Source organism: Vidua chalybeata, chromosome 3 (genome assembly GCF_026979565.1).
Source record: "Vidua chalybeata isolate OUT-0048 chromosome 3, bVidCha1 merged haplotype, whole genome shotgun sequence".
NCBI lineage: Eukaryota > Metazoa > Chordata > Aves > Passeriformes > Viduidae > Vidua > Vidua chalybeata.
Genome location: NC_071532.1, coordinates 68608341 through 68622341, shown reverse-complemented (window position 1 = coordinate 68622341; position 14001 = coordinate 68608341). Strand labels below are relative to the sequence as shown.

At 37.0% G+C, this 14001-nt stretch overlaps 1 protein-coding gene across 7 annotated transcripts in view; it reads left to right on the top strand.

Moving 5' to 3' along the window:
- ARMC2 (armadillo repeat containing 2) overlaps positions 1–14001 on the top strand; it is a 71251-nt gene that overhangs the window by 39573 nt on the left and 17677 nt on the right. For 4 of the 7 annotated variants that reach the window (XM_053936799.1, XM_053936798.1, XM_053936797.1 and 1 more), the window contains exons 14-16: positions 9912–10227; positions 11669–11791; positions 13567–13680. In XM_053936799.1, the coding sequence (XP_053792774.1) occupies positions 9912–10227; positions 11669–11791; positions 13567–13680 (553 nt within the window). Of the gene's footprint in view, positions 1–9911; positions 10228–11668; positions 11792–12353; positions 12469–13566; positions 13681–14001 lie in introns of those variants that run through there. The other 3 variants (XM_053936800.1, XM_053936803.1, XM_053936801.1) reach the window with 3 other exon arrangements.

The following is a 14001-nucleotide window of genomic DNA, read 5'->3' as shown; positions in this document are numbered from 1 at the left end:
CATTGTATTAAAAACTCAACAAATTATGGAACCAAGAATAAGGATCTTTAATTAAATAACACCTTTCTCCTAAACTTAATCTGTCATTTTGAGGGTAGCTTTTCTAGGTTCCTGAGATAATAGCTTTGTGTCATAATGAATTGTAGGCTCATATCTACCTCAAATTGTTTGCTCTGATTTAGTATTCAGAATTTAGCTTCTTATTTGTCTATTAAGTGGTCCTGAAATACATCTTTCTTCACAAGGTTAGCATTGCATTTTGTGTTAATTATCAGTTGTTTTATCAAATTACAAATGAGTAAAGGAGTAGCTTGTGTATTAAAAAAAAACCTTAGCTATTACCTTGTGTTGATTATATACGCAATGTCTTCAGAATAATTATTTCTTACTGCAGTTTTGAAACAAACATGCAATTGTCAGTTGTCAGCTTAGTGAAGCCCTGCAGACAGAAAAAGAAGGACATAGATAATGTAATGCACGACATTTTCTGTAGTATATAATAAACTCTTGAGCTGTGTGGAGTGCAAATGTTTTTCCTGAGGTGTAGTTGGTACTGCTAATCTTTTTTTTAAATGCCGACAGCTAATGAGTTACAGTATGAGTTGGTATGTGTTGAAAAGAAATTAAGTAACAGCAGTGTGAGTAAAGTTGTCTGCTGTGGGAAGAATCAAAGGGAAGGAAAAATCATCATTATTAAAGCATTAAAAATCATCAGGACTAAAAACTGATATGTGAAGAAAGGAAGTGTGCGTGTGTTTCTGTGTGTGCGTGTATTTTTCTGAGTTCTCAGGTTGCAGATTTTGTGGGATCAGGTTTTTTACTGGCAGTCATAGCAGCTAGAAACACAGGGGAAGAAATAGAGGAAAACCAGCATTCAGACTTTCTCAAGGGCTGTCATAATTGTGCCTTTAAAGATAATTATTTAATACTGTGAAAGTAAAAATGGGAGCACTGGAAATAGGCTTAATGACTTGCACCCACAGCACATACTGAATTCCACAGTTGCAACCCAAATAATCTCTGTTCTTTGCTCCACTGCAGTTACAGCTCTTTTCCATTTTTTTCTCAGCTCATTTTCTCTCTTGGGTGAAAGAGTCCAAAGGAATGGAAGAGTAATGATTCAACTCTATGAGGCAGACTTTTGGGGAAATTGAGTTGGCAAGACTTGATAATACCATGTGTCATAGTCTTAGGTAGGGAATACAGAAGACTGGAAAAGCTGAATCTTCAGGGCAGGACTGGGGAAGTCAACTGGACTCTTACATGCATCTGAAGTATGTGTTCATGATTGGCTTTGGACCTTACTTGTGTGGAGTAAGAAAAAAATCCTTGGTGGTTGCCACATGCTGTCAAAACTGTCAGAACTGTTTGTGTAGAGCCTCTGTCGTGCAGGATAAGCTTTGCATGATTCTCTTTCTAGTCAGTATTGTAGACTTCTGCCTATCTCAAGAAATATTCTAGCAGGGTTCTGTTCCACTTTCCCACATCATTATCATCCCTAAGCTTTCCAGATAAACTGCATAAAGAGTGACTTTCTCAGGCTGTGGTTAATGTCACAAGTCACAAGTAGGCTATGCTTTTGGAACAGACATTGACTAAATAGGACAGTAGCTTCTGTCAATAAATGGGGCACTACCTGAGCTTAGGTGGCATTTTGGGGCCCTGCCAGCTTCCATGTAATGTTTTATCAGTTAGGAGTCTGTTTTCAATCCTAAAAGCACAAACACAGGGTGCAATACTAAAATTTGTATAGGAGCAATCTTACGCCTGTTGTATAGAAAGATCCCCTTACACTTTAGTGTATCCTAATTTTGAAATTGGGAAGCATTTGTTTAAGAATCTGACATCACTGGATGCAGTAATTGCCTATTCAGCAAAATGATAATTACATTGGATCACACGAGCAGTTCATCCAGCCTGCTCTTGATGCTTGGCAATGGTGAGATTCAGATGTCTGGAGAACAGTAAAAATGGAGCAGGCTTGTATCGTACTTCATGTGTGTACTTACCAAACCTCCAACTCTTTCCAGTTTGGAAACACCCTCAGCCAGCTGTGTATGAAATAAACCTTAGCTGACTTCTTTTCTATGAAATTCTGCAGTCTTTCTTCTACCCCATATGAACTTTAAAATGTTAAAGATTGTTGACAACGAGTTGCATAGCAAACAATTCCTTTTGCCTATTTTGAATTTTGCCTTTACTGTCTTTATTTGATGCCTTCTGGGTCTTGTATTGCAAATGTGGTGAAGCCCATTGTTCATTTCACAATGACCTTGCTTTTCTAAGTGTTTATCCTACCCTCTTCAAGTTACCTCTTTTCCATGCTGAAGAATCCTTGCTTACTTAGCCCTTTCTGATAGAGACTGTTCCATGCCATGGTGTATCCATGTTACTTTTCTTATAACATTTTCCAATCCTGATTCCTGTCTCTGTTTTTGAGAGGAGGAAACCAGAACACAGAATTTAAGATGTGGCCATGTAATAGATTTACGTGCTTGCATAAATCTATTTCCCAATAATTCTCAATACTTTATTTGCTTTCTTGATCTGTAATCATTAAACTCTCTCATTAACTCCAAGATTGTTCTATAGGTGGATATGATTGGTTTAAAGTCTGTAATTTTAAACATGAAAATATGTTTGCTCTGTTCTTTTCCATGGATCCTTTCATGTATAAATTCATGCATTTAAATTTCATCTGCTATTTTATTACCAACTGACTACAATTCTTTTTCAGCTCTTCAGTCAGCCTTCATCTTTGGTACTTTGAATATCATGGTGAAATCCTTCCACATTCTTCCATATCACTGCTGCTGCCCATTTTCTGTGTTTATGGACAAATTGAATACAACAGATCCCAGCACAAAACCTCAGGAATTCCACTGATCATCTTCCACCATTGCAGAAACTGCTAATTTACTTGGTTTTACATCCTCTAATCATTTATCTATACCAGGACATTCTCCCTTACAGCATGATTCCTTAGTTTCATAAGGATTTTGGTGAATGACCTTGTTAAAAGTCTCCTGAAAAGTCACATGAGTGGTATCAGATGGGTCTTTTTTATGCATGTTTGTTAATCCCTTCAAAGAATTCAGTAAATGCATGAGTCAGAAATTAGAAGTCTTAAAGCTGATTGTGTTTATCTGGCTGTCCACTCTTTTTTTTTTTTGTTCTTTTTTTCTTTTGTGGTCTCTTCTAATTTATCTGGTCCAGACACCAGACTTGATTCTCACTTGGTATCTTTTTCATGTTTGTTACAGTTTTAGGAGGTTGTGTAGTGCTGTTAGTAATTAAGCTGTTCAATTAATTAGTTCTTTTAGAACTGTTGGATAATTATCCAGTCCTGGTGATTGGTTACTCTTCGTTTGGTCAGTTTGTTCCTTAAAGTTGTTTGTGATCGCTTCAGTTTTGGACAGATGGCTCTGATGAGCCTTCCCTGGAGAATGCTGTCGCATTGAGATCTCCCAGTTGCTTCTAGAGTGGGCATGAATCAATGCAAAGAGCTCATTTAGCTTCTCTGCAACTACATTTGCTTCTCTCAGTGCTCCTGTTTTATCCTGATCACCAATTAGTTCTTCAGATTCTGGCAAACTTCCCAGTCCTGATAAATTTGAAAAGATTTGTTATTATTTTTGTATCTCTTGCATCAGCTAGAAGAACTGCACTTATTTTCAATTATAATTTGCACACTGCTTTACCTGGTTGATTCAGCAATCAGTTTGTCAGAAACAATTTATTAAATGAAGAGATGTTGTCTTGTCATCCTCTGTAGGGACTTGTCCATATTTATCAGGTTCACTGTGCCTGCGTCTGCCCAGCTTCCTTCCCAAATGCTCTACCAGCTAGTGGCTCCCAAATCAACTTATTGTCTTCTGTGAGCAAGCAGGGTTTTGCTTGTGAGACTTGCTCTTGTCTCCCCCAAAGAAAAAACCTTGTTTCAGGGCTGTTGAATGTCCTTTTTGCTCATGGGAGTGCTGCTGTGGGGAAGGTTGTCACAGGTGAGGCCTCTAAGTGCAGGGAATTTTCCCACTGTGTTTCTGGCTTTATTGATTAGGCAAAGGCTTATCTGCAGGTGGTGATGACTGGTCTTTCTGGCTGGTTTTGGTTGGTTTATGGATAACTCTGTGATGAGCTCCCAGGAACCCACCATCTGTCTGTTTCAGTCAGTCATAGAACATAAATCATGTAGTGCCCAAAAGCATCCACAGGCTCTTCCTTACACAGTGTAGTGCTGCACCTGTGTTTAGTTCAGGTACACATTTGCCTTTTAAATACTTTGAGAGTGTTATTGGTACTCTGCTTAGTGCCATCAGTCTTCTGAGATTCCAAAGGTGGTTTTTTATTTATATTGTATTGGGGGCAATGGTGTGTTCCTGTGTCTACTGCTTGCTTCTAAATAAATGGTTATCCTGTGCTGACCCAAGTGCTCTTTGTGTTTTGGTTACTCACTTTTTCCTCTGTGCCATCCCTCATTTGGACTGAGGACAGCTGTTTGTGTGACAGCATGATACATGGGTCAGAGAACTGACCCAGCTTCCAATAACCCTAAAACTGAAAAGAAGAACCCCAGTCCTTTCCTGGTTATCATCTGCATTACTTTCCTGTTTAGTTTGTTGAACAGCCATACAAATGCTTCCTTGATCCTAAATACTGAGGCAGCAGTGTGGGAGAGGAAAAAACTCTACATGGAAAGGAGATTGAGTGCTGTTTATGCCACCACTTGTGCTGAAATGCTTGTCAAGGTAACCCTACAAAGAACTTGCATTGATAATGTGGTTCTTTTCTCCTACATTTACTAGTACATATTTTCAGCTGTATTCCTCCTCAGTATAGCTCAACATTATAATAGTGCCTAGGACAATTTAAAAAAGGAAATTGATCAGTAATGTAATTGATCATTAAAGAGCAAAAAATACAAGATTTTTCTCTAGTGTTCTGTGTATGTACTTGCATATTCATAACTGATCAGTCATTCTCTCTAAATTTGCTTTTTGTTCCAAGAAGGAAGTAGCAATTCTAGGATAGATATTCTGACAACTCTGAAGGAATTTCCCTGCTGGTAAAGGTGAATAACTACAAAAGGTCACTCCTTCCCTACAGTATGATTTCTCAGTGTGCTGAGCTGGAAAGTGTATGTGCATCTTCCTAAAGCTTTAGTTATGATTTTTTTCTTTTTTGGCTGAAAGAAAAAGCAAAAATATTAAGAAAAGTGCAGAATATTTCATCTGTATACTGAGTGTAAAATTATCAGAAATGCAGTGTTCAAAGTTTGTAATGAACCAGTCTTCATTGGCATGCATCATACCAAAACCTGCTGTTCTGGTGTATCAAAAGATACAAGTAAATGTATGTAATTACTAGATAGGTAAACAATAAAATATCAATAATAATAATGTTACTGCTTAGTGAGACACACTGTTATGAAAATATGTTATTGTACTTTTTTATTTAATTTCTCTAAACGATGCTGAAAGCTTGGGAGCACCTCTAAAAAAAAGCTGAAAGAATTACTAGAGTTGAAATGCCCTGAGGAGATCAATTTATCCATGACAAAGGTCAAACCATTAGCAAGCTGCCTATTAATAGAATCTGCACAAGGAAGATATTTCTGTTAGAAGACCAGTCTTTAATATAGAAAAAAAAAAGGGCTGATAAGAAATAGGGGCTAAAGTTGTTCAAATTTAAAGTAGTAATAAGAATAAAGATTTTAACCAGGGAGATCAGCAGTCATTGGAGCAATACGATGGAGGATATGGTTTTCAACTTTTTTTTTCAATTAATTTAATTTTTGAAAAACACAGCTTTTCATCAAATATTGTTCTGGTGACAATGTGCTTGCTTTTCTTCTTTACCTTTCCCACATCTCCAGGTGTCCACAAATAAACTTAAGCACAAGTTCTTGATTGCTGAAATTCACTAAGTGCAAATGAAGCATTTTCTGAAAAGTTTAGCTGAACGGATCAAATTTTGGGATGTAGAAATTATGGGGTAGGGTCCTATGCTGTGGATACACTGAAGTATGATTGCATTTTATTAATGGTCTCTCCTTCTCCTCAAATGCATTAATATTTGGGGGAAAGGAGGGTCTCTTTACTGACAAGGTACTCCCTGCTGTCACTGTGGCAAAACTTCTCCCTGCTCCTTATTTCACATTACTTAGTCAGGAGGTTCTCTATTTGTTTTTGATACTTCCAGTGTGTTCTGCACCACTGCCCTCTCCCCCTTTTTTTTATTATTTAAATGATGTTCCATATTGTGACAGCTGTCATTTCTGGGGTTGAACAGAATTTTTTCCAGCTAGAATGTCACTTCAAGATGAATCTTTACTGTATTTGGAAGAGATTAGCTCCAGGCTAGTATAGCTACAGGAATTTTGCCTATAAGTAGACTATTAAACCCTGCAAAGAAAACTCCCAAGTTTTCTTTCCAAGGTGAATAATAAAGCAGAAATACAAATTTGGATGTGAAGTGCAAATTAGAATTGAATGAGAAGCAGGGCAGGTGGTAGAATTTTGACTAACTCCACTGAAATCTGTGTAACATGGAGAGGAGATTTCATTTACAGCTGATGATTCAATAGGAACTCAGCTGCTGGCATCTGACCTTTTGGTTTTTTTACTATCCCACTCATTCTGAGGGCCCAGACACCAAATAAAATAACAACAGGTACTTGGCCAGCATTCACAGGTTCTAGATTAGACTGTCCTTCCTTATTGATCTTGTTTTATTTAGAAACTACTGACCTAATTTGCTTTCCTCCCTTACTGATAAGGACACCTGTACAGTCTGTACCTGTGCTCATCATGCTTACACTGAAAGGCAGGTGTACTTTAATTGCCAAGATAAACTGCTGTCAGGTTCTGTGACTCAGCAGGTCCATGGGGTACCTTTGCTAATTGGGCAGTGCAAGGAAGAGAGTTTTACATGTAGGTAAGCAAAAAAAAACTTCCATATCCGTGATGATCAAGTGTTTTTGTGTCAGTTGCCAGAAGAATAAGTGTTAAATGCTGATGGAGTATGTGGTGCCACTACCACCTTAAAACCCAAAATATCACAGTTTCTTCACAGACAGGAGGCAAATAAAAAGATCTCGAGATTTTCTTGATTTGTTTGTTCAAATTTATTTGTGTAGGTGAAGCTGTGTGCTCTTGTATATAGCCTTTCACTCAGGTTTTAGTACACTCTATGTTCATCGTGTCTCACATGAATGCCTCACTGTAAAAAGATGAAATAACTGAGTGTAATTCCTATCTTTAATCTAGTTTGTCTTTAGTGCAATACATGTTTAAACTTCTATATGATATAGATTGATCTGATAAATGTAATTTTTCTGTAAGTGTGAAAGAATGTCTGAAATTCCATATGCACTTAATACTCCAAATATGTGGAAATGCACAGTAATGTCATTTATTGTATTGAGTTTTTGCTATGTGCAGAAAGGCCCATGGGCCTTGCACAGGTTTAGTCTTGCAAGCAGTTTCAAAATATCATGTAGCTTTGCATGTAATTTTTTACACAACCATTCTAAGATGGTATTTCTTACTCTTGCAGTCCTTACCCATGAGCATTTAAAGAAATATAGCAAAAAATATTACAAATCCTTGAGCATTGTACTGCTCAGGAGAAGTTGTACAGCTTTCCTCTTTGACCTTGCTAGTTAAATTTTCACTGGAAGATAATGCAGCTTCAGTACTATTCTATTAAAGCCGGATGTGCTTAGCTAAAAAAGAAGTATTTTATAAGTTTGTTTTGCTGGGCTGTAGGTGGAAAGCACAGCTGAGATCACATTTCTCAAAATATCAGTTGATTGCTGTGCGGTACCTGTTTGTCTCTTTCCTGATTGGGTAGAGCTGTTGCTGGGCTGATACCATTTTGACCAAAATTAGAAAGTCAATATAAACGAGTCAAACTAGATTGCCTGCTTTTTTCAGTTCTCTCTTCTGATTCATCAGTTGTTTGTTTCAAATTTTTACAGCCTTTGTGAGTTGGGTGTTGTGCCAGCAAAGGTGAAAGCTCTTAGTGGGTAGTCATTAAGAATATTCATAAAAAATTGTCGTGATGACATTTAGATCCTAACAAAAACGTGATGCCTACTTAAAAAAAAGTGGAAGTGGATCCTACAGAATGATATTATTAAATACATGAATGTGAAAACAATTTCCTCACAGTCTCCTGACTGCTGCTTCTCATGTTCAGGCATAGCACTCGTCTTCCTGAGAGGATGTTATTGCCAGTGTCTTGTGGCAGAGCCTTAGGACCTGCAATTTACTGATGAAGGCATGTATCAAAGGAGGAGTTGCTGCCTAAACATCTTTTTTCCTTCAGTATTAGCTTGTACACTTCAACAAGTTAGACTGTGCCTGGTTAACTTATGTTACTAATACCAGAGAGGGTTAGAATATGTGTAAATATAATTATGATATTTGAAGAAAAACAGCATAATAATTGTTTAGTAAAATTCTAGGTTAGTGCAAGTACAGCAGGTTAGCAACTAAAGGTAGATGGTTCTCATGTACTTGAAGAAATGCTGTTAATTTACCTGCACCATTAAGCTAAATCTACAGACTTTTTAAAAAATGAGTTGATTTTGATGCAAGTGACAGAGGGAAATGTTTCAAGTAGTTTAAACTTGAGTTACTTTAGACTTTCAGATTTTTTTTTTTTCTTGTCACATGCTGGTGGTAAGAAAAAGATGCCATTCAGTCAGAATCCACTACTCTTGCCACTAAAAGGTTGTATCTCAGTATGTACAAAATGAAGGTCAGGCTAGAAAGTGCTTTAGGAGAGCAATTTGGTGAAATCATGAGATCTCAAGATACCTTACAAAAATAGAAAGTAGGTCTCAGGAATTATAAAAATAAAAGGGTAGGAAGAGCATATAAAATCAGAAAAAAACCCAAGCAGAGTCCAATATGAGGTGCAACTACAAAGGGACACAAAAAGAAACAAAACTTTTTGTAGTAAAGGGAGAATACAACAAGGAAATAACTGCTCTGGTGTTCAGAAGAAGCTGAGCATTACTGGCAGATACTGTGAAAGTGAAGTGTGAAATGCCTCTTTTTTTTTTTTTTTTTTTTTTTTTTTTTTTTTTTTGCTTCTTTTTTCTGAAAGGGTTATGTATGACCAAATGAGTAATCTCTACCTTAGCCTGGATTCTTTTGTCACTAAAAAACAAGCTGAAGCATATTAAATGTCGTCAAACCAGCTGATGAAATTTACCTTCTGGTGTTTACAAAAGGACAGAAAGGGGATCCCAATCTCTGGGATTCTTGAAAAGTTATGAAGAATTGCAAGGTTTTTAAAAGGAGAAAGAGAAGGAACTGAGGAATGACAGACCAGTCAATTTAGATTATATTTCTGGTAAAAATCAGGAACAAATAATTCAGCTATCTGTAAGCAATTAGAATGAACAACAAAATGAATAAAACCTAATTTGGATTTAAAAGTAACAAGTCAAGGGGCAGGAGTTTAACCTCTACAATGGTTACCAGGCCTAGAAAAGGAAAGATTGTGGTCTCTTCCTGTCACAGCTGACACTTTCTTACTTGAAAGATTAGTAAATTCTGGCCGTATGATTATTCTAGTTATATAAAGTGTGGTTTTAAGATGTTTTAAGATTACTGTGGGCTTGGTAAAAATAGATGACCTCTACTAAGTATATCGCATTAGTAATTACTCCAGTGGTATAGTAGTTCTGTCAGATGTTTTTGATTTCTTCTGCAAATCAGGTTATGAAAATTGGTAGCATAAAAAATTATTTCTAGCTGCTGTGTTTGGCATTCCTTCAGTTGTTCTGGATGTGCTGTTATCTGAATTGGGGAGCAAATTAAGTATTATCTTCTTTTTAAGCAGCTGCCACCTTCTGATGTTTTCCATGTAACGTGGTTTGTTTATTTATTTTGTTACAGGATTTGGTTATCCGTATCATCTTCATTCTTGGTAATTTAACAGCAAGGAATGACCAATCCCGGGAGCAATTTTTTAAAGAAAAAGAAAGTGTTGACACCTTGACATCATTATTCCAAACCTACTATGAACTTGATTTGAGTGCACTGACATGGCACCATGATAGAAAAGGAAAAAAACACCTAAAGTATCCGTCAGAAGCAGAAGATGTTCTGATAAAACTGATAAGAGTGCTGGCCAACCTCTCCATTCACCCTAGAGTAGGCGCAGCTCTGGCAGCTGCCCATCCTGTTGTAGGATTACTTGTTACAGTACTAGGTAATAAAATTTATGTTGTGTTTGTTATCTTCGTTCAGCCTGTAAGGAGAGTTTAAGACTTTCCATTGCAAAAACCCCCAAAGTCAATTGGTTGATATTCATAAACTGTTTTATGTAGGAGGCCTGCTTGAGATAGTGGAAGCATTGCTACTTTGTACTGACTTTTCAGTATCTGGGGAAAGATGTTGTAGAAGTCTTTAATTCAGTAATCAGATTTGCAGATAGGATCATTAAAGATAAGAAAACAAATTTTATTTTAAACATTTCACTGAGAGTTAATATATAAGGAAAGTTTGTTCTTATCAGGTGGTATATAGATATGTTTGGTGGTGGCTTGTTTTTTTTTAAAGGTTTGCATTTTTTGTGACTCTTTTGGATTACGTATTGTTTCTCTTCTCTGTACCCATAACTTTCAGCCTCTTCAAAGAATTTTCTCTTACTTTTTTCCTTCTTTTTCAGTCTTCCAACCTTTTATCTCTTTCAGATTGGAAGAGTGTCTCCCTCCAAATGGAGGATTAGGATTGCAGTTCCTTTACCACTTACTGATCCTCTTGTAAATCTAATTACAGACTAGGGCTGGTCTGTTCTGCCCATAACAGAGTTTAACTGTGACAAGATACATGTTAAACAGCTCAGTATATTTTACTGTGTAATGAGAACATTAAATATTATGTTAAGGTAATCAACCTGATTGTACACTGTCTTACCAGTCATGAGGGAAGAGACAAGTCAGACTCACAACTTGGTTCTGTCTCATGGGTTGAAACTGTCTTAATGATTTTGTGAGTGCTTTTGACCTTCAAAGCTTCTTTCTGCTACCCTTTCCTCTTCTGGAGCACTCTAGCAGTCAGTTTACTACAAAATGTTCCGTCTCCCTATGAACTTACCCCTCTTTTATTTCCTTCACTCTTGGCTTCTGAGGCCAGAGACCTCAGACAAATAAGTCTTTCAGACTTTTACACAGGTTAACATTCTGTCAGAAACTCTGTGAGAAAAATCTTTCAAATATTGTTGAAGGGATTTTTTTACCGTTTTTTTTCCTAGATACCTGACAGTTCAGTGGCAGTTCAGTTCAGTCCTTGGCATTTCTCTATGTCTGTCACACAGCCCTGTTTCTGCATCTGGACTCTCTTCAGCGCCATCTTAAAACAGCAAAGAGGATTTGTAAAATGTCTTAACTAATTTAATTTTAAACTTTGTTGCCTAAGTCACAATGACTTCTGTAAATTAATAATGGGAAAGAATGGTTTTGTATTGCCATTCTTGGATCAGGTGTTCCTGTTGGCTTCTGCCATGTTACTGAACAACAGAAGGTTTGACTCTAGTAGTGGCTGTGTAAACTATTACTCAGTTTGCTTCTGGGATCTAATGCATTGCAAAATTAGACACATATGTGTGTTTATCTGCATATGCATAAGTTTTGGGTTTTTTTTATTCTTAGAATACAAGTCAGTCGATGCCTGTGAAGAGCTGGTCATCAATGCTGCAACAACAATCAACAATTTGTCCTACTACCAAGTGGAGAATTCTGCAGTTCAAGACAAGAAGCTACACATTGCTGAAAGTAAGGACGTTTAAACAAGTACTTTTTGTATAGCTTTTAGAAAGTAGAAGCATTTTGACACAACAGAATGTAAAGTCACGTAATATTTTGTGGTATTACATTGCAGGAGTATAAAGTTCATAGGGCTAAATTCTTTCAATAATGATTTCCCATTTTTCTTGAAAACTATGACTTATATGAAAATAGTTGGGTTGTTCATGAAACCCCTTCTTTTCCTCCGTAAAGGAATTTGCTGTACTTTTTTTTTTGTTCAGCAATTTTTGCCAGATTTTTTCAAAATCCATATACCTGAGCCAAAATAATCATGTTGTTTTTTCCTTCTAATCACAGTATGGCAAGAGGTTTTTTCTTCTTGTGAATTTCTATACCTGTAAAATCAGATTTCTGTCTGTTTCTGGCTTGTAAATCCATTGGCAATGTTGTATTGAGTAATTCTCTCCCCTCTGACATTGTGGACTACAATCAGTTATGTGTAGGAACTGTCCTGACTTCTGGGACTATTGTGTTAATGTTGTACAAAAGGTAGAGAGGCTGTGTCTTGCACATCTCTCTGTCTCTATAGACCAGACACTGGGGAGAAACAGAACCTGAAGTTCACACAACAGGTAGAATGAGGAATAAGAAAAAATATCCTGGCTGTCAGCCCAGTGCCTGGACTGGTAGACATCATATTCTCTGTAGGTAACATCTCTGCTGTTCTGTCACGACTTATTTTATCACCTATAAGCCAGCTGCCTCTTGTTGCTCATTGGAAACAAATTACTTCTGTCCTGTTTGTTGGCATGTGGAGTTAGTCCCATCACCTTCCTGAACTGAGGAAAGAGGAAACCTTTTGTTGCAAGACCAGCAGGCTTTCTGCTCCTGCAGGCATTTTGAGAATACTTGCTGTTTGATATGAGTGGTAGTAGACAAAATCCCTTCAGATGTCATTTAAGACAAGTTCAAGGTGTGTTCAGGATTGCAACATCCAGAGGCAGAAGTAATGAGGACAAAGCCAACCTCCCTTCTATATTTTTTTCTCTCTTCTGTCATATGAAGGACTAAGGGTTGACTTACTTGAATCCTCTGTGTGATGGACTGATTTTAGTGTTTTGCTTTGTACTCACAGAAGACTGATAAATGTAACTTATGCAACATCACTCCTCTGCCGTGCACCAAAATCCTCCATGATGGTAGCTCTTTTTAGGAAGGTCTCATTCCTACTGCTGAAGCACACACTGATCATATGTGAAACTGCTAAGCAGAAAAGCAGCAAGGAAGTGAGTGCTTCAGACTGGGACAATATTAAGTAGCTGTTCGGAGAAAATGTGTTTGCTTGTTACAGCAGCACTGAGAGGAAAGAGCTAATATCAGAAAATAATTTGAGCTTTAGGAGACATCCCACCATAAGACCATCTGTTCAGGATTTAAATCAATTCTCTTATAACATTTTTTAAATTATGTCTTCCTGGATTTTCACATGAGCCCACTCAAAACTGCATAGCAAAACTGGCTCCCGTTATTACAACTGTGCTTAGATTGTCTCCATAACTCCTCGTTTGTTCCTTTGCATTTAGTCCTATATTGGAGCTCTTTGTTTTATCTTCAAAGCTGTACACAATTTTGTTCTTGTTCTGCCATCAGCTCACCCCCTTTGCTGCCACCAGACAGACAGACAACTGCCCCCATTTATTACATTTATTGCTGTTGCTGTTTGCATTTTGATATTCATTGATAAAAAAGAGCCACGTATTTGTGATTTACAAATTTTAATTAATTTCTCTGCAAACCAACAGTGCTTTTGAAGCTGTTAATGAGTGACAATATGGATGCAGTTGTGGAGGCTGTCAGAGTCTTTGGCAATCTTTCCCAGCATCATGAGATCCGTGAGTTCATCACGCAGAAAAAGAGTGAGTTACTTTTGCATTTGTAGGAGGTCTATTTTTAAATGTCCATGGTTCTAAAAACAAAAGATTGTTAATAAGTTGTCTCAGTTAAATCAATCTTCCCTGATGTTTTGCAAATTAGGCAAACATTAGAATCCAATAATAGTCATTATAAACAGCATTTTATTTCAGTTTCATTAAAATGGAAATATTGGGGTAGGAAAAATATACCATGGTACTTTCACAAGGTAAATGCTACAAAAACTCTGGTTTTCCCAAAGTTTCAAATTTGAAATTTCCCTTTACTCAAATAGCTTTTCAGATCCTGCAGGTTAGTAGTGATAT